At 46.2% G+C, this 26,359-nt stretch overlaps 1 protein-coding gene across 8 annotated transcripts in view; it reads left to right on the forward strand.

Annotated features, from left to right (window-relative positions):
• LOC147008993 (protein furry homolog-like) overlaps positions 1-26,359 on the forward strand; it is a 395,449-nt gene that overhangs the window by 77,335 nt on the left and 291,755 nt on the right. For 7 of the 8 annotated variants that reach the window (XM_085864332.1, XM_085864334.1, XM_085864327.1 and 4 more), the window contains one exon: positions 22,923-23,176. In XM_085864332.1, the coding sequence (XP_085720458.1) occupies positions 23,039-23,176 (138 nt within the window). In that variant the 5' untranslated portion in view covers positions 22,923-23,038. Of the gene's footprint in view, positions 1-22,704; positions 22,771-22,922; positions 23,177-26,359 lie in introns of those variants that run through there. The other variant, XM_085864331.1, reaches the window with a different exon arrangement.

Genomic DNA, 26,359 nt, shown 5'->3' on the forward strand with positions numbered 1-26,359 from the left:
TCTCGAATTTCAGCATAATGCACATAAAGGTATTTCATGAACTTGTATCGAAATTGGATATTACGTTGTTACAGTTAAATTGGACAACTTTTTCAACATGTGCTGATGGCCGATTGAGCATGCTAGTCGAGCCGGTAGGCCTTGCAGCATACCGAAGACCACGGATGGTGTGGGCAAACACACACTCAGGAATGGGTGCAGATAACTTTAACATATTCCACGTTCAGTTACAAAAATCAACTTGCAGTTAAATTAGATGAAGAAATGTTGTGGTTATGTTCGATAACTTTGTTTTAAGGCCGCTCTGAGGTGCAATTTTAATGTAGGGTGCCTTGTGGTGCGATATTATAGTATGTCTGTGGGCAAACTCAGTGATGCAAAAACACACACACGCACAAACACACACACACCGATTACAATTCCCTCTCCTACACCTTCATGGTGAGGTTACAAAGGCCTTTTGCACTCTAAAATGTCTCGTGAGATGTTTTTTTTTTTTTTTTTTTTTTTTTTTGTATACCTTGGTCGAGGCTCGTATGAGAGCTAACACACAACTCACAGCAAGGAGGCATGAGACAAGAGGGGCGGGAGTGGAAGGGACAAAACATTGGGGAACAGACACAGGTGAACTGTGGAAGGGAGAGGGATGGGGATGGGATGGGGAACATGGCGAGGGGAAGATGGACATTAAAGGGACTTTCAGGAAGGAAAGCAGGAGAATTGAAGGAAGTGGGCTTGGGTGGATTATCGGGGGTAGAAAAGATCGAGGATTTGGATGGGGGAAGATAAGAGGTGGTGGTGAACAGCTGTTTTGAAAGCCTGAAGGGAAGAATGGGAAAGAATAGAGTGAGGAAGTTTATTCCAAAGGCGGGAAAAAGAGGAATGAAAGAGTGAAGATGAGCAGTGATTCGTGATTTTGGTAGTTTTACCAGAAGGGGGTTGTTGGCGGACCTTGAGCGCCCTGTGGAAATGTGGTTGGGACAAATCGCAGAGAGAGCAGGGGGGCAAGGCTGGAGAGGAGTCGGTAGAAGACAGAAAGACCACCGACCAACCTGCGGTGATTGAGTGAGAGGCCCAAAGACTCAGCTTCATTGCGGGAGATGCCAATGATCTTAAAAGCCCTGGTTTCGACAGCGTGAAGTCGAGAAAGGTGGGAGGCAGGAGCACCAGCCCAGAGGGGAGAGCAGTACTCCATCAGGCTACGGACAAAAGCTTTGTAAGTGGTCAGGAGCTCAAGAGGGCCGAGGAAGGACTTTGCACGACGGAGGATTCCCATTCGGCGACTGGCTTTTGAGGCAAGGTTGGAAATGTGACTTTCCCAGGAAAGGTCATGGCAGATAGTGAGACCCAGAAGCTTGAAAGAAAAGACTTCTTCCAGAGGATTGTTGAGAAAGTGGATGGGGGGGTTTTGTAAACGGTCCTTTCGAAGAGACATAGTGAGAGTGTGAGATTTGTCTGGATTGAAAGACATGTTCCACGTGTTGGACCAGTTTGTGATTTTATCCAGATCTGCAGTGAGCGAAGAAGCTGCTGCTTGCCGGTCTGAGGGATGACAGATGTTGAAGTCATCGCTCCAAACCAAGCTTCATTTTATTTGACAATATCACCTTCTTAGACAGGTTCACCTATTGACCTAAAGTAAATAACTGAACGCCAAGTTGCTTTATGATTTGCTAGAAATCTTGGATTGGCGTCACTTTTTTCTGGAGGTTTATCACTTCTGCGACCTTTCAAATTCACTGATATTGAGCTGGCTGTATATTATCTCTTGTTTATCGCCTAATGGTACTCTTTGCATGAGATGCTTATGAATGGGAGAGCGACTGGATTACAACATGCACTGAACATATGTGTGAATCCTTTGGCCTCTCCTGATATAGATAGTCATCTGTAGAATAATTTTGGGTTCCATAAACACAACCTATTGCCACTTCCATCCCTGACTAAATCTTGTTTTGGTTTTGCTTAACATCTGATCTCAAGTAAGGATCTCAGATCCAAACCGAGTTTTACTCTCACTATACCAGTACCTTTTTCCCACAGCAGCACAATTGATCGGTCTGTGTTTTCATATATATATATATATATATATATATATATATATATATATATATATATATATATATATATATATATATATATATATATATATATATATATATATATATATATATATATATATATATATATATATATATATATATATATATATATATATATAATATTGTTGCGGTTGTGTAAATTCACAAAACATACAGGTTCCCCGGAGATCAGTTATTTCGATAAGTATGTGTTTCAGGTTAGGATCCCCACCGATGTGTAAAGGGAATTGTTTGTGTGCCAGGCTGTGAATCTTTGAGGTAGCCATTATTCTTTCTCTCTCTTTTATTTTATAACTCCGCAACACTGTCATCTCCTCGACAAACAACACCACCTCCGCACCAACCGTCAGTATGGGACGACGGCGAACGGCCGCGGCGCGAGCCGATTAGCATATACGGATCACAGGAAGGTTTTCCCGAAAAAAAACAGTGACGTCAAACATGGGGTTTCCAGCGAGGCTTTCGAGGGGTGAGAGGTCGGAGGTGAAGAATGGGCGGAGCCCCGGCCTCGGGTGAGAGTTCAAGGGGCGGCTCGACCAGCCCTATAAAAGGGCGGAGCACGACGCAGTTGGGGAGAAGCAGTCGCCGAGCGAGGAGAGCCAGTTGGGCAGAAGCGGGCCAGGAAGCCAGAGTGTCGGAGAAGTCGAAGCGGCAGTCGCCGGGCGAGGAGAGCCAGTGTGTGTCGAAGCTGGAGAAGCGAGAGAAGGAGGAGTCGTCGCGGGGAGGAGAGCCAGTCGGAGGCGCTTGGGATGACGGTCGACAGCACAGCGGCGGAAATTGGTGGTCCGGGCGAACGGCCCTGAAGGCGGTCGAGCGACGTCGGTGAGGTGGTGGACGGGTCACAGAGAGCATCAACTCAAAGTGCAAGGACCCGTTCACTCCTCTGAAAGCATCGCCGGCCAGGCCCGACCAAAGGCCGCGATGAGAGCCGGACCACCGAGGAGAACCAAGCAGCCGCTCAAGCCGCTCACACAGCTGCTTACGCCGCCCAGCCGCTCAAGCGACTGGCGCGTTGCGACACGAGGGCCAGGCAGAGACATCACGGGTCGTAGACCCGAAGGCCTTCGAGCCGTCACCAGGGGCGGCCAGATAACCTGCACGGCCTCTTAGCCTTCGGTCATCCAGGCTCCGGGTTCGAATGAAGGCCCACGGGCCCGTTTCTTTTCTGGGTTTTTGTATGAAAGTCTGTTCTGTGGCGCCTTGTCTTTGTAAGTAGAATTGTTGGTTCAGTGCATGTCTGTACATAATTAAATATACATCGGTTGTAGGCTTTGCTTGTGTCATGTCCCCTTCCCCCATTGATTGCTTGTTTAATAAATGCCCCATTGTTGAATGTAAACCTGCTTGTTGCGTCCATTCCTCCCATTGACTTCCACGGTGCGTTCGGGAAATTAGCAGGCTGCTAAAGCCAATAAAAGTGGTCATTTGGTCCGACGGACCTTGGTGATAACCGCTCGGGTCACGCACGGTGCGAGTACGGTAACGGCTCGCCCCGCTCAAGGTCCTTCGAAGTATAAATTCTCAGTGCTTCTGTCTGCGCGGATAATTAGGTATATCGAGATTCGGCGATTAACCCTGTACCGCGTGGACAGAATATTGGCAATATATGGTGCGTTAAGGCACCCGTAGCAGGTTTCCGGAGTTATTCGGAAGCTACGACTGAATTCCGGTTTTCGGCGGACGCGCGACTGCGGTTGGGCCTTAAGCGGTCGTGCGTGGGTGTCGAACCGGTGGAATTCGTAACAATATTCATGTATTTACATATATATGTATACGTATATGTGTGTGTGTATATATATATATATATATATATATATATATATATATATATATATATATATATATATATATATATATATATATATATATATATATATATATAGTTGTTCATCTTTCGGCTGCTCCCGTTAGGGGTCGCCACAGCGGATCATCCGTTATGATCCGCATACTGATTTGGCATAGGTTTTACGCCGGATGCCCTTCCTGACGCAACCCTGGTCGCCTCTTACGACACAGGGATAAGGATTGGGTTTCGCCATGATTCCGGGCTGCCTCTCATAGCGCGGCCCAGCGCAGAGCACCCGTCCTCAAGCGATCCTCCAACCCAAGCCTCCAAGTAGCCGGATTACAGGCGCACGCAACTACGCCCGGTGTATATATATATATGTGTATATATATATATGTATATATATATATATATATATATATATATATATATATATATATATATATATATATATATATATATATATATATATATATATTGTTGCGGATTCGCGCCCGCCGGCGTGCGAGCGGCCACGTAACTCGAATCGCGGCACGTCGCCCACCGGACGGACAATCCCGTCGTGACCCTCTCGGACTAACGCCGGGAACTAGTCACGGGTGTACCTTTCGGCCTCACCACGATCGTGCCAACCGGCCCCCCGCGTGGGATAGGGTTGCTCGCCAAATTCGACCTACCTAAGTACCCACACGGAGGGTAGACCGGGCGATCGCACCTCGCCGCAGGTCGACTTCGGACACGGGCCACTTTAAGCGACCCGTTCCGTACTATCGGGATAACCGAGCGGTGTTATCGTCGGCCTCGACGGTTCGATTAATTATCGGGCGTTTTAGCCCACGACCAACCCTTTACGTGAAGTAAGATGGAGATTCAATAAAGGAAAAGACGAAGCGAAACGGGAAAACAGTTCAACATGAAGCACATTTATTTCGCAATGAACGGAAAGCACACATATACAATTACACCAAAAGCAAATGTAAAAGAAGAAGAAACACAATAATACACAAAAAGCAAATGCAACAATGCAGATCTAACCGACTACCGAGCACACGGCAACACTTATACAGTTTTACTTCACAGACGGTGCCGACAACACATATACCCAAAGCAAAAGAAAAGGACCACCCTCAAGGATGAGGGGGGCAGGCGGGCCTGGGGCCGAGACCGCGTCGGGCCTACCCGTCTGATGATGAGCCGCAAGATGGCGGTGGCGCCCCGACTCCGCGGGCCTCGCGGACAGTGTCTGGTAGGGGGTGGGAAAGGGGCCCCCTTCTCGCACTATCTCAGCGCGGGGGAAACAGGAGGGGGTTGTTGATGCTCGGGGGATGGAGGATATCTCCCTGTCTCGGGTCCCGCGACGAGCGTCTCCACCACGACCTCGGTCGCGCCGCCGGCCTCTCCCTCCGCAGCTCCCCGACTCCGACACGAGCACCCCTTCGACCGTCTTCGCCGCCGCCACCTCTCCACAGCTCCGTCCTCTTCACTCTGACTACTACCACTTCTTCCCAGCTCCACCGACAACTCCCCTTGACTGACAAACGCGGTCGTTTATATCCCCCGTGGCCTCGCTCCTTCACCTTCGACCCTTTACCTCCGACCCTTCACCTCTAACTGGCTCCCCATTGGACCGAGGAAAAGTGGGCGTGACTGCTTTTTGATCCATGAATTTGCATATAGCGACCACACTCCAACGTACCTGGAGGCGGGGCCAAATCGCCCCACGCTCGCCGATAGGACGGAACAGAAGTGGGCGTGAGTAGTTTTTGATCCGTTTTCTTCAGAAAGGCCGGCGCTTTTGCACCCCTGCTCGGTGCGCGCCCTGCACAAGTCCAGTATCGGTGCCCACAAGCGGCGTGGGAATGACGGTGATGCGATGGTTGCGAGGGCGAGTTGTGACGGTAAAGGTCGTGGCTGTTGTTGTGAAGCGGCGTTGCGGTTGGTGGTTGTTGTGTGATGGCTGTTGAGACGTGGTTGGTGGTGGTAGTAATGGCGGCTGGTCCAAAATAAAGATAGTAAAAGAAAAACGGCTATCTAAAAGGGTCGCAGCCCGCATGAATGACATTTATTCCCTCTAAACAACGGGTTTGGGCCTAACTACACATATACTTACAGAGATATCTCACCTAAGGGACCTGAATGGTGGTTTGCGAATTTCGTCAACCACAACAATATATATATTCTGTATATACTACATATGTATATATGTATAACACAATAACATCACTTGCAGTTGACCGGGGCAGCTCCAGCAGGGCAGAAATTTGACTAACTGCTTGTTGGAAAGGTGGCATCTTATGATGGTGCCACGTTGAAAGTCACTGAGCTCTTCAGTACGGCCCATTCTCCTACCAATGTTTATCAATGGAGATTGCATGGCTGTATGCTTCATTTTATACACCTGTCAGAAATGGGTGTAGCTGAAATGGCGGAATCCATAGAAGGGGTGTCGCCATGTTTCGTCGATCTAAGATGCAGAGATACAGTATATATGTATATCTTCTTCTTCTTTCGGCTGCTGCCGATAGGGATCGCCACAGCGGATCATCCGTATGATCCGCATAGTGATTTGGCACATGTTTTACGCCGGATGCCCTCCTGACGCAACCCTGGTCACCTCTTACGACACAGGGATATGGTACACCGATTTTAACTGTGGTATACACCAGCCCAGTATACTGGTACTCATTTCGCCGACCTCAGAAGGATGACAGGCTGAGTCAACCCCCTGGTGTATTAATTCAGTGGCCAACGGGGCTTGAACTCAGGACCTTTTGGATCCCAAGCCGCTGCCCTATCCACTGCGCCAACACCAGGCTACAGTATACATACATATATATAAATATATATATATATATATATATATATATATATATATATATATATATATATATATATATATATATATATATATATATATATATATATATATATATATATATATATATATATATATTGGAAGTCAATAAATAATTTATTATTAAGAAAATAAATAAATAAAAAGAACCTTTAATTTTCTGAGGTAAATAAATGAACAAATTCCAAAGCAATCGAAATGAATAGTTAATCAGGCAAAATCAATCAAAATGACAGGAAAGAGACAGAGCAGATGCTTATCGTTGGGTTGACTTCCTTACAACTAAACACAGACAAGGATACCCAGCAGATCATTCGGGAGGGAGGGGGGGGGAGAAGAGACGTCTCGCTCACCAGAGAGAAGTCATCCGTGAAGTGAAAACGTCCTGAAATGTGCACCCACTCGCCAACAGCCTTGAATGACAGTCGACGTCTGGGGGCGGGGGGGCACCGAAATCGTCTGTTGTGGGTTTAGACCCTGGTGCTGCAAGACGGGCAGCTCCTCACACTTCACGAAACTGGTGACGTTCAGTGACCCACACGGTCTGTTGGTGATTGACCTGCCCCTCACTCGTTGTGACTGACCCGTGCCTCACTCGTTGTCGGCGCTGCTCACACCCACACACGCACCACACGCTCGCTTGCGCAAGCACTGGGAAAGACGAATTGTCTCGTTGTTGACGCTGGTCAGACACCCACACGCGCACCACAAGCTCGCTTGCCGAAGCACTATGAAGGACGAATTGTCTCGTTGGTGCTGGTCAGACACCCACTTCTTGCTCGCTTTCCTCTCTCCCGCTTTCCTCTCTCCCGCTTTCTTCTCTCCCGCTTTCTTCTCTCCCGCTTTCTTCTCTCCCGCTTTCTTCTCTCCCGCTTTCTTCTCTCCCGCTTTCTTCTCTCCCGCTTTCTTCTCTCCCGCTTTCTTCTCTCCCGCTTTCTTCTCTCCCGCTTTCTTCTCTCCCGCTTTCTTCTCTCCCGCTTTCTTCTCTCCCGCTTTCTTCTCTCCCGCTTTCTTCTCTCCCGCTTTCTTCTCTCCCGCTTTCTTCTCTCCCGCTTTCTTCTCTCCCGCTTTCTTCTCTCCCGCTTTTTTCTCTCCCGCTTTTTCCTCCTTTCGCTTTTCTCCTCACGCTTTTTCTCCTCACGCTTTTTCTCTCGCTTTTTTTTTTCTCCCGCTTTTTTCCTGACAGAACGTACCTCCCGTTCTTTTTATATCTCCGGGCGTCTCCGCGGCTGCAGTCCACCCCCAAGCTCACCCCGCCCCAATGGCGCATGGTTACCATGATGACCCGTGTGCTCTCAAAAAAGGCGGGCATCGGAGCTCACGAAAGATTGTTGAGGAAGAATGGGGGGGGGCGGGCTTCAGAGCTCGTGAAAGAAATGTGTGTAAACGTGTCTGTCGTAAAGAGAAAAAGCTTCCCATAAGAGAGGGGATCAATCCTTTACAATTCTCAACGCATCACATTGAAAATCCCATTAGACATGGGGATGGGGTGAATCTGAACATGCATTTAAGGAAATAACTGTCTGAGGACCTGGATGTGTGGATGCTTTCATCAGACCGGATTCTGAAATCCGTAACAATATATTCGATAGTTAAATAGACAGATTTATATTGCTCATGGACAAAAATATTGGCACCCTTGCATTTTTTCAAATAACTTACAATTATCTCCCAAAACAAGTTGAAATTGACAAAAGTATTTTGTCTCCACAATTCTTTATTTCACTGTTAATACTACAGAAGCTTTGTTTTCGATTCAGAACTTAATATATCCTTTTAAATCAGAAAATAAAAATAAATGGCATTGACAAAATTATTGATGCCCTCGACTTAATATTTGGTAGCACAGACTTTGTACAAAATAACTGCAGTCAAGCGCTTCCTATAGCGATGAATGAGCTTCCTACACCTCTACTGGTAATTTGGCCCACTCTTGTGCAAACTGCTCCAGTTCTCCCAGATTTGAAGGGAATCTTCTCCCAACTGCTGTTTTCAGATTTGAGATATGTTCAATGGGATTTAGATCCGGACTCATTGCTGGCCACTTCAGAACAGTCCAGCGTATTATCTTGAACCATTCCTGGGTGCTTTTTGAAGTGTGTTTGGGGTAATTGTCCTGCTGCAAGGCCCATGACCTTCATGAATGACATGACTGAACTTTGCACCAATTTTATCATTAAACATGATTATGGTTATGACGGGATAGCTATGAGGGAACATACTCACCTGTGAGTTGTTTCATCTGGGTTCACTCCACACACCAACTATTAACTGTTACACATGTTGAGAAGTCAGGGCTTTCCATCATTGAGCACACCATGCTTTTGAAGGATGTTAAGCTGGGTTCTCTGTTTGCTAGCATTTGCCGTTGGACATCAAAGATCCCTCGGTGCCTTTTTATTAGACGAGCCAACCATACAAAGTGTAACCATTGAGTTGGAGAGTTCCTCTTCACCGACCATGGGTGTCTGGATTGGGATAAGTTACGACTCGAGTCTGGATCAGGATATGTTGTGACACGACACGACATGACTACAATCCCACGGTGTCTTACTTAGAAGTAGGCCGTTGTCCTACGGTACCCTGCCCATATTTTGAATTCTGGTCCAGACCACTGTGGGGAAAGTAAATGACAAATCACCCAGTGCATTTTCTGCCATGATACTTCAGCAGCACAGATGCAGATGCTGTGGATAGTGTGCGAACTCCATCGTCCTCATGTGACTCACCCTTCAATCACCAATTCATTTTATCACCAAAACATTTCAGTTTATGCCTTGTGTTTGCTTAGCGGTTAAGGTGGCTGGCTTGGGACCTTAGGGTCCTGAGTTCAAGCCACTGCCAACCACTGAATTAACACCAGGTGGGGTTGACTCAGCCTGCCATCCTTCTGAGATCGGCAAAATGAGTACCCGTGTACCGGAGTAATAACCATTCTGGGTAACCTGTGGTGGAGTGGTGACTGTCCAGGACTCTACTCCTTGCCAATGAAACTTCCTTGACAGCCTTATGTGCATTTATGGCATGAAAGAAATATTATTATTATTATTATTATTATTATTATTATTATTATTATTATTATTATTACATTGCAGTTTGAATGTGAAAATCCAGATTTCACAAAATTTCAAGTTTTAACTTTACCCTCCCCAACTCTTTGGTGCCACTTTTCATTCACAATTGAGATATCATTCGTTTGCTGTTTTAATTAAATAGTCACCATGATGTTCACATGCCATTCCTCTGTTTTTGTCGATGTCTCGGTGGAGCCTTCATGAGTAATCGTGGGACGTGTGATCTCTCTGTAGCCAATCCAGTCCAAGCATTGATCCTTTGGCATGATGCTTTTGGTTGTGAGTTACAAAACGAGTCATGTGTCATATTGTCCTACAAATCTGTGTACCTTGGTTAGATTGGCATTTCCATCACTTTTAATAGAATTTCATACATTGTGCTGTCAACTCCTGATTAATCGGTTCTACTGACTGGTCACAAGTGCAAGGTGTAGATGAAGTTGTTATTTATTTTGAGTTATTTTTTTTAATTTTTATTATTATTATTTATTTTTATTTATTGTTCATTTTTATTTTCCAACTCTGATGAAGTTTAAACTCCATTTTTCTCTTCCTCCGGGCTCCTTTACCCATCGTGTCACCGACAATTCCCTTTAGTTCACACTTGTGCTATTGAGCACCATAAGGTGTTTTGTTGATCAATTTGCTCAACAAGGTATCGTGTGTGTGCCACGACCAGTGCCCAATTACAACAAAGTTACATGAGCACTGTGAGCTCATTGACTCAGTTAATGTGTGGAGTTGTATTTTAATGCTCTTCAGCCTGGCCTTCATCATTGAATCAGAGATGTTCAGGTCGAATTTATAACTCATTATGCCCTCAGTGAGTCGTGTGTTTTGACTTTTGAGGAACAATGTTGTTTACGGATGGGTGGTGTGGGTGTGGTTCATGGAATTTTGAAAGATGTGAATCAAGTCCGTTGTTCAATAGACTTTCCACGATTTTTGTTTCAGTCAAACTCGCAGAAACCATGGTAAAAATACCATGATATGAAAAAAGGAAGCCTTTTATTCTTGCGCTGACTGAAAGATCTCAAAAATGGGAGGTTGTATATTTCTTAACAGCAAAGGGAAAACAATTTTGGGAGTGATGGAGGCAGTGGCTTGTTGGCTATACACCACCCGGGTTCAAGTTGTTTTTTGTGTGTGATTGAAAAAAATTATAATTCTTCCATAGGTTTGGATTAATTTGAAGTGACTTTGATTGAATTTGTTTTGTTCTCTCTGAGGAGCGTTACTGTGTTTTAAGGTTGGGACACACAGATAGCATTAGCCATATATGTAAGTATATATATATATATATATATATATATATATATATATATATATATATATATATATATATATATATATATATATATATATATCTTCTTCTTCTTCCTCTTTCGGCTTGCTCCCGTTAGGGGTCGCCACAGCAGATCAACCGTCTCCATTTCGCTCTATCCTCCACATCTTCCATTGACACTCCAACCACCCGCATGTCCGCCCTCACCGTATCCATGAACCTCTTCTTTGGCCTTCCTCTTCTCCTCCTGCCTGGCGGCTCCATCTTCAACATCCTTCTCCCGATATACTCCGTTTCCCTCCTGTGCACATGTCCAAACCATCTCAATCTCGCCTCTCTCACTTTGTCTCCAAACCGTCCTACCTGCGCTGTCCCTCTAATATACTCATTCCGTATCCTGTCCATCCTCGTCACTCCCAACGAGAATCGCAGCATCTTTAACTCTGCCACCTCCAGCTCCGCTTCCTGTCTTTTTGTTAGCGCCACCGCCTCCAAACCATACAACATAGCTGGTCTCACTACCGTCTTATATACTTTCCCCTTCACTCTTGCAGCTATCCTTCTGTCACAAATCACTCCTGCAACTCTTCTCCACCCACTCCATCCTGCCTGCACTCTCTTTTTCACTTCTCTCCCACACACTCCGTTACTTTGGACAGTTGATCCCAAGTATTTAAACCCATCCACCTTCCCCACCTCAACTCCTTGCACCGTACCATACCACCACCCTCCCTCTCATTTACGCACATGTACTCCGTCTTACTCCGACTGACTATCATTCCCCTTCTCTCCAGTGCGTACCTCCACCTCTCGAGGCTCGCCTCAGCCTGCTCCCTACTCTCCCTACAGATCATGATGTCATCCGCGAACATCATAGTCCATGGGGACTCCAGTCTGATCTCGTCCGTCAACCTGTCCATCACCATTGCAAACAGGAAAGGGCTCAAAGTCGATCCTTGGTGCAATCCCACTTTTACCTTAAACCGGTCCGTCATTCCTACCGCACACCTCACCACTGTCACACTGTCCTCATACATATCCTGCACGATCCTCACATACTTCTCCACCACTCCCGACTTCCTCATACAATGCCACAACTCCTCTCTTGGCACCCTATCATAAGCTTTCTCTAAATCCACAAACACACAATGTAACTCCTTCTGGCCTTCCCTATACTTCTCCATCAACATTATCAAAGCAAACATCGCATCAGTGGTGCTCTTTCCGGGCATAAACCCATATTGCTGCTCACAGATCGTCACGTCTCCTCTCAACCGAGCTTCCACTACTCTTTCCCACAACTTCATGGTGTGGCTTAACAACTTTATCCCTCTGTAATTTCCACAGCTCTGCACATCACCCTTATTCTTGAAAATCGGAACCAGTACACTTAATCTCCACTCCTCCGGCATCCTCTCACTTTCCAAGACTTTATTAAACAATCTGGTTAACAACCCCACTGCCATCTCTCCTAAGCACTTCCATGCCTCCACTGGTATACCATCTGGGCCAACTGCCTTTCCACTTTTCATCTTCTACATAGCAGTCCTCACTTCTTCCTTACTGATCCACCCCACTTCCAGATTCACTATCTCCACCTCTTCCAACCTTCTCTCTCTCATTTTCTTCATTCATCAGCTCCTCAAAGTACTCCATCCACCTTCTCAACACACTCTCCTCACTCGTCAGCACATTCCCATTTACGTCCTTTATCACCCTAACCTGCAGCACATCCTTCCCAGCTCGGTCCCTCTGTCTTGCCAATCGGTATAAATCCTTTTCCCCTTCTTTTGTATCCAACTTCTCATACAGCTCGTCATATGCCTTTTCCTTGGCCTTTGCCACCTCTCTTTTTGCCTTTTGCCGCCACTCCTTGTACTCCTGCCGACTTTCTTCATCTCTCTGACTATCCCACTTCTTTTTCGCCAACCCCTTCTTCCTTATACTTTCCCGTACTTCCTCATTCCACCACCAAGTCTCCTTATCTTCCTTCCTCTGTCCACATGTCACACCAAGTACCTTCCGAGCTATCTCCCTCACAACTTCTGCTGTCGTTGCCCAATCATCCCATCCATCTTTACCACCATCCAACGCCTGACTCACCTCCTCCCTAAATTTCACGCAACAGTCTTCCTCCTTCAGCTTCCACCATCTGGTCCTTGGTTCAGCCCTCACTCTCTTCCTCAACCTCACCTCTAAAGTCATCCTACAGACCACCCATCGATGCTGTCGAGCGACACTCTCCCCTGCCACCACCTTACAGTCACTAATCTCTTTCAGGTTGCATCTCCTGCTTAAGATGTAATCCACCTGTGTGCACTTTCCTCCACTCTTGTACGTCACCCTGTGTTCCTCCTTCTTGAAATACGTATTTATCACTGCCATTTCCATTCTTTTTGCAAACTCTACCACCATTTGCCCTTCCACGTTTCTCTTGTTGAGACCGTACCTCCCCATCACCTCCTCATCCTCTTTATTCCCTTCCCCAACATGCCCATTGAAATCTGCTCCAATCACCACTCTTTCATCCTTGGATACACTCTCCACCACTTCATCTAACTCACTCCAGAAATCTTCTTTATACTCCATCTCACACCCCATATGTGGGGCATATGCACTGATGACATTCATCATCACCCCTTCAATTTCCAACTTCACACTAATCACTCGGTCAAACTCTCTCCTCACCTCCAATACCCTCTTGACATAATCTTCCTTCAGGATTACCCCGACACCATTTCTCCTCCCATCCACACCATGGTAGAACAGTTTGAAACCACCTCCAATGCTCCGCGCCTTACTCCCCATCCACTTGGTCTCTTGTACACACAGTATGTCCACCTTTCTTCTCTCCATCATATCAGCCAACTCTCGCCCTTTGCCAGTCATCGTCCCAACATTCAGAGTTCCAACTCTCACCTCCACACTTCTACCCTTCCCCCTCTCCCACTGCCTCCGGACTCGCCTTCCTCGTCTCCTTCTCCTCCTTCGCCCAGCAATAGCACAATTTCCACTGGTACTCTGCTGACCACCGGTACCAGTGGCGGTCGTTGGAAACCCGGGCCTCGACCGATCCGGTATGGAAATTCGTTTTGTTGTCCGCATAATGATTTGGCATAGGTTTTTACGCCGGATGCCCTTCCTGACGCAACCCTGGTCGCCTCTTACGACACACAGGGATATGGTACACCTATTCTAACCGGGGCATACACCGGGCCCAGTACAACTGGTACTCATTTCGCCGACCTCGGAAGGATGGCAGGCTGAGTCAACCCCCTGGTGTCTTCGACTTGGGATATATATGTATATATATATATATATATATATATATATATATATATATATATATATATATATATATATATATATATATATATATATATATATATATATATATATATACATATATACATATATACATATATACATATATACATATACAATATACAAACGTACACACATTATATATATACATATATTAATTCAGTGTCCCAATGGGGCTTGAACTCAGGACCTTTTGGGTCCCAAGCCACTGCCCTAACCACTGCGCCAACACCTGTGTGTGTGTGTGTGTGTGTGTGTGTGTGTGTGTGTGTGTGTGTGTGTGTGTGTGTGTGTGTGTGTGTGTGTGTGTGTGTGTGTGTGTGTGTGTGTGTGTGTGTGTGTGTGTGTGTGTGTGTGTGTGTGTGTGTGTGTGTGTGTATATATACATACACATTTATATATATTTATATATATATATATATATATACATATTTGTATAGATATATATATATATGTATGTATGTATATATGTATATATATATATATATATATATATATATATGTATATATATATATATATATATATATATATATATATATATATATATATATATATATATATATATATATATATATATATATATATATATATAGTTATATATTGTTGCGGTTGTGGAAATTCACAGAACATCGTTCAGGTTCCCCGAAGATCAGTTATTTCGATAAGTATGTGTTTCAGGTTAGAATCCCCACCGATGTGTAAAGGGGATTGTTCGTGTGCCGGGCTGTGAATCTTTGAGGTAGCCATTTTTCTTTTTCTATCTTTTATTTTAAAACAACACAACATCTTATCACCATCGACAAACAACGCCATCTTCGCAACCCAGCATCTCCTTCAAAAACGCCATCATCATCATCTCCCCAACGCCACCACTGCACCAGCCGCCATGGTGCGCGAACGGCCGCGGCACGAGCCGATTTGCATAAACGGATCAAAACGAGGGCTTCCCCGGAACCAACTAGTGATGTCGGACTTGGGGTTTCCAGCGATGCTTTCGAGGGGTGAGAGGTCGGAGGTGAAGAGTGGGCGGAGCCCCAGCCTCGGGTGAGAGTTTGAAGGGCGGGCGCCCAGTCTTATTAAAAGGGTGGAGTCGAGTCAAGTGAGTCGAGTGTCGGTTGCGAAGAAGTCAGAGAGCACCAGAGGAGTATCGGAGGTCGTCGGAAAACAGCCGGAGAGAAGCGCGCGCCAGAGGTCTTGCCAGCTCTGGTGGAGTCGAGCAATCTGCATCGTGGTCCGGGTGAATGGCCCTGAGATGGTCGAGTGAGGCTGAGGTAGTGAACGGGTCCGAAAGAGCATCAACTAAAAGAGCAAAGACCCGTTCACTTCTCCGAACGCGTCGCTGGCCAGGCCCGACCGACCAGGCCGCATGAAGGCCGGACGTCCGAGGGGAACCGCGCAAGCTGCTCGCCAAGCTGCTCAAGCCGCCCGGCGCTCAGCAACTGGCGCATTGCGACACGAGGGTCAAGCAAGAGACACCAGGGGTCACCGACCCGAAGACCTTCGAGCCGTCACAAGGGGCGGTCAGGTAACCTGCCCAGCCTCTTGTGAGCCTTCGGTCATCCAGGCTCCGAGTTGGAATAAAGGCTCACGAGGTTTCTTTTCTGGGGTTTTGTATGAGAGTGTTCTGTGGCGCCTTGTCTCCTTACGTACAGTAGAATTGTTGGTTAAGTGCATGCCTGTACATAATAAATAGACATCGGCTGTAGGCTTTGCTTGTGTCATGTCCCCTTCCCCCATTGATTGCTTATTTGAAATAAATGCACCCATTGTTTGAATGTCAATCTGCTCATTGCGTCATTTCCTCCCATTGACTTCCACGGCGCGTTCGGGAAATTGGCAGGCTATTAAAGCCAAAGAAAAGTGGTCATTTGGTCCAACGGAACTTGACGATTAAAACCGCTCGGCATCGCACACGGAACGAGCGCGCTTCGCGGCTCGTTTCCGTACGAGTACCGTCGAGGTATAAATTCTCGGTACTTCTGTCTGCGCAGATAATTATATATATCGAGATTTGGCGATTAACCCTGTACCGCGTTGACAGAATATTGACAGTTTATGGTGCGTTAAGGCACCCGTAGCAGGTTTCTGGAGTTGTCCAGGAAGCTACGACTGAATTTGGTTTTCGGCGGAACGCGACACTGCGGTTGGGCTGAAGCGGTCATGCGTAGGCTGTCCGAACCGCCTAATTTGTAACTATATATATATATATATATATATATATATATATATATATATATATATATATATATATATATATATATTTACGGGGCCGGGGGTCGTCGGCCGCCAACCGACCGCTCTGACGGTTCCGCAAGTCGGCCCGACCGATCGCCCGGAATATAGATCGCCGCCCAGATAAGTCCGAGCGACCGGTCCTTGTACAAGAACCGAAATACGCCAATGGGCAGATCACGTGGGGTAGGATCGATTGCCAATCTTCGATGTACCTAAATACCCACGTGATCCAACTACCGGGGTATTCCACCCTCGACGGAACTCGTACAGAACAAACCGCCGAGGCGAGGCTGTCCCGTGCGCGATTCCGAGTGGCTTAATCTCCGAGAACTGTCGGTCCAAATGTCCCCCTTTCACGGCAAACCAACGGCTTTCTAACTCCCAACACACAAAATGCTCAGTCAATGAAAGAATCGACGCGACGAGCTGAAAACGTTTAACAATTGGGATATTTATGAATAATAATGGGGAACGAGGGAAACACGTAAGAGCAGAACTATTCCGACTATACGAAATGCAATGCAAAGATTTACAGCACACAAAGCACTTAACAATTTCCGACTTATTAGACGGGCCCACGGACACACGTACACACACACACACACCCAAGAAATGGTGGCTGAGGCCTTTAATAACGAGCTCCAGCTCAGAGGACAGGTGTGCTGAAACCCAGAACCTATCTCAAACCTCTCCACCTCGTGTGGTCTTCAAGTTGTTCAGACCCGGGCTCCAGCGAGAGCGAGCTGGATCCAATCGCCGTAAGCCGCGATCCTTCCTGAGCTCCCGCGAATCCTCCCGCGCTTCTCAACACGTGCTGGTGAGACGAGGCGCCGATCCTTCCCGTCGATGCGCCGATCCTTCCCGTCGATGCGCCGATCCTTCCCGTCGATGCGCCGCTTCCCCCAAGGAACCACCTCCAAGAAGAGGTCAATGAGTCGCACCAAGCCGGGAACCAAACGGAGAACAAAGAACTCCACGAACCACGAAGAAGAAGCCACCACTCGCAGCTCGAGCTGAGTAACCAGCTCAACTCTCTTCCAAACAAGGCAGCTTGAAGCAAAAAGCTTTCAAAAGCCTCCAACCCTAACCAGAGTCAAGCAGTGGCCGTAGCTCTACTGAACAACCAGCCAAGCAGAAACCAAAGCTCGACTGAACAACCCCCGAACACGAACAAAGAAAAAGGATCTCCTCTTTATCCTACTCTGCCCCTCCCCCGCGCCCGGCGTGACTCATGCCCTCGTGATCCATCCCCCGCTCAACCACGGGTGGGAGGGAGTTGTTGACATCATGAATCACGGGACGGCCGGGTTCTTCTTCCTCTTCGCAGAAGAGGGGGAGGGACGTCTCCATTGTTCGTTCCCTAACTATTAAATCAATCCGCAGCGCATCTAATCGATTTCTGAACATTTAAACAATGGAAGGTGAGCTATCTTGGGAACAAGCACTTATCGACATAGCTGACTAAAGGAACCTGTATGTTGTGTGCAATCGAATTCCAAATTCGTAACAATATGTATTTATATATACATATTTACATTTATATTTATTTACATGTATATATATATATATATATATATATATATATATATATATATATATATATATATATATATATATATATATATATATAAATGTATATATGCATACACATACATATTGTTATGAATTTCCGCCCGCCCCGCGTGCGATCGGCCACGTAACTCAAATCGCGACGCGTCGCCCACCGGAACGGGCAATTCAGTCGTGACCCTCTTGGAACTATCGCCAAGGAGCAAGTCACGGTGGGGGTTTAACCTCACCACAACACAGTCCGCATTCTACCCCGCACGAAATAGGGTGAATCGCCGAAAGTCGATATACCTAAGTACTCGCACGGGTAACCTCCCGAGGGGTTGTACCACGCCACAGGTCGACTCCGGACACAAACCGCTTAAGCGGCTCGTTCCGTGCTACGGGGATAACCGAGCGGAGTTATCTTCGACCTTGACGGTTCAGATTGGTTACCAGGTGTTTTAAACCCACTATCAATCCCTTACGTGATGCAAGATGGGGATTCAACAAATGAAAGGACGAAGCGAAACGGGGGAACAGTTCAACAAGCCAGCACTTTATTTGACACACGTAAGGAGGCAAATAAGAACAAAAGCAGGCAAATTGGAACAAAAGAAAGCACTACGGCCGAATAAAAGGCAATTTTTACAGCACAGTCACTTATACAGGTTTTACTTTGCAAGACCAGTGCCACAAACACACATACAAAAGCCTGAAAAGAAAATAATTGACTTCCCTCATGGACCGTCGAGTCCTCCTCCCTACTACCATCAGCGCGGTCGCGCCTGGTTCCGGCCTCCCGCGCGGCCGGCGAACCCTCTCTGGCACCCCTCGTCCGGACGCGCAGGTCCACCACAGGCCGCACTGCGGCGCCTCCCGTCCGCATCTCCACCAACAGGCCGCGCCGGGCCATGAGCGCGGGATGAGAGAGGAGGAAGGGAGCGCTTTGGAGAGCGAAACCCAAGGAGAGAGACCAAGCCTTTTTGGAGAGAGAGAGAGTTGGTGCATTTTTCGGCGAGAGCTACAGCCAACATGAGCCACGATCAGAGGGAGTGAGCTTCGCGTCCGTTTTCCTTTTGTAAGGCGGGGTTCCGCCCTTCGCCGCGCAGGGCTTTGCCCCGTTCGCGGCTCCACCTCCCTTCGAGGCGTTTCCAGAAGGCTCTCGAAGGGGGGCGTGCCCCCACTCCGACCACCTCACGCCGGGCCTCCACCAATGGGAAGGGAGCTGCCCTGCTCCCCTTCCCATGCCAGCCTTGGCACCGCAGAGGGGTGCGCAAACCCACGCACTAGCGCAGGTTTCTTTTTTGCTGTTGTCGTTGGTTGGTTTGAGGTTGTTGGATCCAAAATAACGATAGAGAAAGAAAAATGGCTAACTCAAAGCGTCGCAGCCCGGATGAATCACACATATTACCCCGAAACAACGGGTGTGGACTAACTGCACATGAACTTAGCGTCATAACTGATCTAAGGACCCTCTATGGTGTATTGCGAATTTCCACAGCCGTAACAATATATTTAGATGGTGTTTGTATCGAACATCCTCATGTATTTTCCGAATTGCAAAGTGATTAATAGATGGTTTTTTTTTAGATCCAACTGTAGATTATACCACTCTTTGCTGATGACTCCACCCTCTGTCGTAACATCTGTCATCCCTCAGACCAGCAAGCCGCAGCTTCTTCGCTCTCTGCAGATCTGGATAAATCACACACTGGATCTGGATAAACCAACACGTGGAACACGTGTTTCAATCATGACAAATCTCACACTCTCACTATGTCTCTCCAAAAGGACCATTTATAACCCCCGCCGCCCCCTCCCCCCCATTCTACTTTCTCAACAATCCTCTGGAAGAACTCCTTTCATTCAAGCTTTTGGGTCACTATCTGCCATGATCTTTCCTGGGAAAGCCACATTTCCAACCTGGCCTCCAAAGCCAGATGCCAACTGGGAATCCTCTGTCATGCAGTCCTTCCTCGGCCACCTGAGCTCCTAACTACATACAAAGCTTTTGTCCTCAGCCTGATGGAGTACTGCTCTCTCTTCTGGGCTGGTGCTCCTGCCTCTCACCTTTCTCGGTTTCACGCTGTGGAAACCAAGGCATTTCGGATCATTGGCATCTCCCGCGATGAAGCTGAGTCTTTGGGCCTCTCACTCTCTCACTGCAGGCAGTGCAGTGGTCTTTGTTTTCTACCATCTCCTCTCCAGTCTCGCACCCCTGCTCTGTCTGCGATATGACCCCAACATATTTCCGCAGGGCGCTCAAGGTCCCCCAACAACCCCCAGCTGGTAAAATCACCAAGATGACGAATCACTGCTCACCTTCACCCTTTCATTCCTCTTTTTTGCCGCCTTTGGAATAAACTCTCTCACTCTCTTTGATCCCATTCTTCCCTCCAGGCCTTCAACACAACTGTTCACCACCACCTCTTATTGTCCCCCATCTAAATCCTCAATCTTTTCTACCCCCATTAATCCACCCCAAACCCACCTTCAAATTCCCTGCTTTCTTTCCTGAAAGTCCCTGTAATGTCCATCTTGTATGCCCCATGTTCCCCACCCATCCCTCTCCCTTCCACAGATCTCCTAAAGTCTCTGTTCCCCACTGTTTTGTCCTTCCCTCTCCCACCCCTCTTGTCTCATGCCCCCCCTTGCTGTGCATTGTATGTTAGCTCTCATACAATGCAAAGTGCATACAAAGTGTCTTGACAATGCATACAAAAAAATAAATTAAACAATAAATACCATTGGTGGAGATTGTGTTGTTATTAGTAATCCATGATCGTACCATGCAGGTTGATTCAAATATAAATTTGTTCTTCCGGAGAATTGACCCAAACTCAGGCTGAACTACTGTTGCATCATACTTACTTGCATCTGAAAAGCTATTGTTTGTGTCAAGCGAATAAAGGCTGTCGTGTGGAGATGGTTTTTCCATTCCAAACGGAAAGACTTGAGCCTCCGTGGCATCAAGGGATCCACATATCTTTGGCACATGAACAGCTTGTGTTGTTCACATTTACTCCGGAAATCGGATGGACGACAGTTGGGAGGGGGTTGCTCCAGAAAGCGGCTGCTCCTACAGATATACAAAGTTGGACCGGGACACGATGACGCACTGTATCTTTGTTCATCATGTTGAATGGCCATTACTGATGTAATAGTGGTGTTGTTTCTGAAATGTATGTTTTATGAATGCGCAGAATTTATTTCAAGCCACAAACTTTCATTAACTCTTGAGGTTGATGTGTTCAAAAATGTATGAAAGAATGGGGTGAAAATCAACAGGGGATATTTTTCTCCCCAAATAACAGTAAATAATGTTTAAGTGAAATGATCGGTGTTTGCAGGAGTTGAGGGGTTATGAATAACTATAGTCGAAGGGTTGACATGTAAAGAAAAGAAACTGCAATACTTGAGCCCTCTTTTAAAATTGCGACTTCCTGATATTTTAATTTCAACTGAGATGTTCAGGTTTTGAATTATTTATTTTACCCTGAGCACAGGATTTGAGTCAAATTCTCAACAGGCCCAGTTTGAACAATCGTGTGTTCCATCATGAAAAATTGATCAATGAAGGGTAAATGCATCCCAAAATTAGAACGGTACACCGTGGAGCACATACCTCCGCCAGGCTGAACAGTTTATGTTTTGTATTCCACTGATAGGCTGGATCTGGATCCGGACCTGAACCAAAATCGAATCGCCTTTTTCTTGTCACCGAACAAATTCACCCACCAAGTTTTGTCATAACTCATGCATAACTTTTTGAGATGTCGTGCTATCTATAGCTTTTGGCCCGATCTCTCAATGGTGAAGAATCGCTTAAAATGTCTCGTATCTGGATCCAGATCTTCACCAAAATCGAATCAATTCGTCCTCGTCACACACCAAACCTGTCTGACAAGTTTTGTCCGAACGCGTCCACAACTTTTTGAGATATTCTGCTCACAAACACAGACAAGCAGGCGTGAAAACATGACCTCTGCCCCGAAGGTGGTGGAGGTAATGATCTCCAAAATCAGGTGTTTCATCAAATCTGTCCTGAAACTTGCATTGCACACTTTTTGTAATTGTTCTGATTTGGGGTTGCAGAAGGAGTACCATCAAAATGATTTTAATCATCACGGGCACAAATTATTATTTCAATGGGAATGCAAAAAGGGTAAGTGGATTTCGATGCGAAGCATGTATTTGTTTTTTTGGTTTCTTCAGAGGGATTTTCATGAGATATTCATCAGTACAAAATAATAAGATTGTGGAAGAAGGGGAAAGATTGTACAAGCTGGATTAAAAACTCAAAGGAGCATGTACTCCTTTTGATGGAATAGTCACAGAGGACATAATTCTGTAGGTAACACGGGGTCATCGACGCTGGTTGTTGGTATGAAAGGGAAGCGAGACGGCGGTTCGGAAGGAGGTGTGCGTGCGCGTGCTGCCGGGTGTCAAGTTTCATGGGTAATGTTATCCAGCCTGTTATACTAGAATTTACCATCTTGGTATCCACTCATTCTCAGCATGAGAAAGGTTGATACACGGATACCGAAGGAGTCTCAAGGTCGGAGCATTGGACGATGCCCATCGTTTGCTTTCATGTCTTTAAAGGATTTGTATTGGGATAAAAATGGTTCTTCCATATGTCATCTCTGCCTCACTAATAAGCTTTTCTATCAGCACTTGTCATCCTTTTTTGTTTGTTTGTACCCACAGCATCTGGTCCGGTAAATGGCATTGGCAGGCCTGCAGCCACGCCAGAGCGCCGGGCCTCCAAGGATCGAGACACACAGAGACAAAGGTCAAGTCGAGCAACTGAAGTCGGACTGGCAATGGCGACGGTAGAACGAACATCCCGACCATGTGTGGATCCAGAGTCACGACCTGGAGAATTTGTTGTGAAAAGCATGTTTGCGGAGTTTGCTGTGCAAGCTGACCGCAAGTTGAATGCAGTACGTGTGGAGCCATTGGTAAGTTTACTTTTGCAAATGAGATGCTCATCAATTGGTGCTATCTAACATTATATTGTACACACACACACACACACACACACACACACACACACACACACACACACACACACACACACACACACACACACACACACACACACACACACACGTCAAAAAATTAGACCCACCCCATCCCTCTCCCACTTAACTTCAGTACATATGAAAATAATAGAGAAAGGTTAAATACTGTCTTACTTTGTCCCCACATACATAATCTGTAGTAACAAGTTTTTACTAATTCGCAAGAATTTTGATCCGGGGTGAAGTTGCGGCATTTGCCTGAGAATATTTGCTATTGGCCAGCCAGTGAAGTAGTTGGCTTCGTGAGAAGGTGTGGCAGTGGATACAGTGATGACTGTTGCCATGAGAATTTCTGCAGACAACCCCGAGGAGCGACGATCGGATGACTAGTCACTCCAGACCAAATGCTTGTGCCGTGTTCACATGGACTTACTCCGGACTCTGCTTTTGCTTAGACCTCAACTCTCAAAAGTACAGATTTTCTCCCAATTAACGCTGTTAAAAAAACTAACATTATTGCCAAAGAAAAGTTTTTGTTCCATCTCTCTTTAAGCTTTGCCAGCCATTCATTCAAATTCAACACACACCAAAATCACTTGATCAGAGGAGCTTCAATCCAAAAAGGGGAAGCATACTTCATAATAATAATAATAATAATAATAAAAACAATAATAATAACAATAATAATAATAATATGGGTTCCCTTATAAGGAACTTTGACACAGAAAGAGGCCTTTAGACCTTCAACGCCTGTGTTATTACTTCCAACTTATGGTTGTTTGTCCATACCTTATCCTTTTGTTAAAGTGTCAAGCAAGTAAGCAGCACGTACCATTTTTAATGGTATTACTCAGCGAGGGTTTGAACTGCCGATCTCCCAGATTCAGAGTGGACGTTCTAACCATTACGCCACTGAGTATGGTAGAAATGACTCCTTGCTTGGTCTTTGTGAACCCATTATGTCATTGACTTGCAAATGCATACTTTCTATGTAGAAAGAAACTGATTTTAAGTTTAGAATTATTTTAACGAGATAAAACACCCTAAAGTGGTGGTGGTGTTGTTAATCGGTCCCAGTCAGTTTTGCTTGAACAGACCCATGGCACGGAGATAGCTGATCCATATCCTGGTCCCTGATCTGACCCAGAGATCCCTTTCATCTACAATGTTGTGATCTTGCCTTTGTTTAGCTCGGGCTGCACAGCCTTCCAGAATGTGTTCTATTGTGTGTGGGGTGGCATGGCAGATGTTGCAGGTGTCATTGTTGACCTACCCTGAAGTGTTGACCTACTCACTGCAAATTAATCTAATTTTGAAATATGAGCAACCAAAGAAAGGTCACTTAAAAATGCAAGACCTCGCAGGGGTGCAAATTAGCGGCCGCCCGGTCGCCAATGGCGCCTAACTTTTGTGCTGGGCGGGTACACAATACTGCCTAACCTGCCCGGCTGGCGGATCACCGGTGATTCCTGTTATTTTGTACAATTTGTACTAGCTTCTCTACTAGTTTTCTCAACGAGAACTACTGTTTTTGTCCGCAGAAATCCATAGAAATCACCAGTAATTTTGCGCGGCCATTTTGTCTGTTTTCATCTTGTTCCAAATCCCGCGAGATTGCGCGAGATTTGACGGTTTGGCGCGGTTCGGGCACATTTTCTCATTCCCAGGTTGCAGTGTTGGGCACCAAAGCGATAATCCGAAAACATAATTATCAAAGTTCACTTTTTATCGGACTATTATCGGAAGATAACTTCCATTTATCGTTATTGGACCAGTTAACTTCCAATAACTCAATTTTTTCCGTCCGATAATGTCCGTTAATTTTTTGTCCGATAACATTTTAATCGTTTCCGGGTTGCATTTCGCCGCACTAATTATCAAGGAGGAGAAAAATGTACATGATTAAAGAATACTTGTTTTACAAGATAATGCTGAATCAGGCCGCCACGTGAAGAAAAATGGAAGAAGAGGAGGCGGAGGCAGAAGAAGAAGAAGAAGAAGAAGAAGAAGCCTTGCAATGGCGACCTCCTCAGCCATGCGGCTGCTCGGCTCTGCAGGTACTGGGTTCGGTCAAGGTTGGGAAACGTACAGATCGGTTAATTCAAACACAAGGACGGTCAAACCTTTGGCAGAGCGACGGACAATCGGACATGAGTGTCGAGGCGTGGAGATACCGTCGCGCCATGCTTGTAACTGTTCTCGGTGTGTTTGTAAGGTCGTGCCTCTCATGTTTGAATTAACGGTGCCTTCCTGTTTGTGTGCGCAGCGTTCCGCGGATCTATTCCCGTTGCTCTTTCGGTAAGAAATGGACATTAATTTGTTTGTTGGATTCACATTGTGTCCTTGACCCGTCCTGTTAACCTCCCAATGCATGTTGGACTCCGTCCGGTTAAACGTGCTGTGTGTGACGACTCTCATACACTCTAAAAAGACGCAAACCATTTATTTTATTCTCGGGTTTAGCATAAATAAGCCTTTTCTATGGGTTTTGAAGCTTTTTCCTTATTTTTTTTGAATTTATGTTGAAAAGTAGTTATCGTTATCGGATTATCGTTAACTTCCGAGAACTTTGTATTATAATAACCGGATTATCATTATCGTTATCGAAGTTAACTTTTTGGTTATCTGTGCCAACACTGCCAGGTTGGTTAAATGAGTGAATTTGGGTGAATGAGTGAGTTTGATGAGGCTTTTGGGTTGATGACTGAGGTTTGATGAATGAGTGAGTTTGATGGGTGAGGTTGGGTGAATGAGTTTGATGGGTGATGTTGGGTTAATGAGTGAGTTTGATGCGTGAGGTTTGGTGGATGAGTGAGTTTATATGTGATGTTGGGTGGACGAGTAGTACCCCTGCCATTGTCCATCACCCACAACCCCCCACTCCACCCCATCGTCCATCACCCACAACCCCCCCCATCGTCCATCAGCCACAACCACCCCACAACCACCCCATCACCCACAAAAATTCCTCCCCCAGCACTACTCACAACCCCCCTGCCCTCCCCCCATCACCCACACAAAAAAGGTCCCCCCCTCCCCATCACCCACAACCTCCTCCTTCCTGCATCATCCCCCCCCCCCCCCCCCCCTCATCAAACTCACTCATCCCTCCATCCAACT

Source organism: Eptatretus burgeri, chromosome 18 (assembly GCF_056783735.1).
Source record: "Eptatretus burgeri isolate ZD-2024b chromosome 18, Ebu_testis_v1, whole genome shotgun sequence".
NCBI classification, from domain to species: Eukaryota; Metazoa; Chordata; class Myxini; order Myxiniformes; family Myxinidae; genus Eptatretus; species Eptatretus burgeri.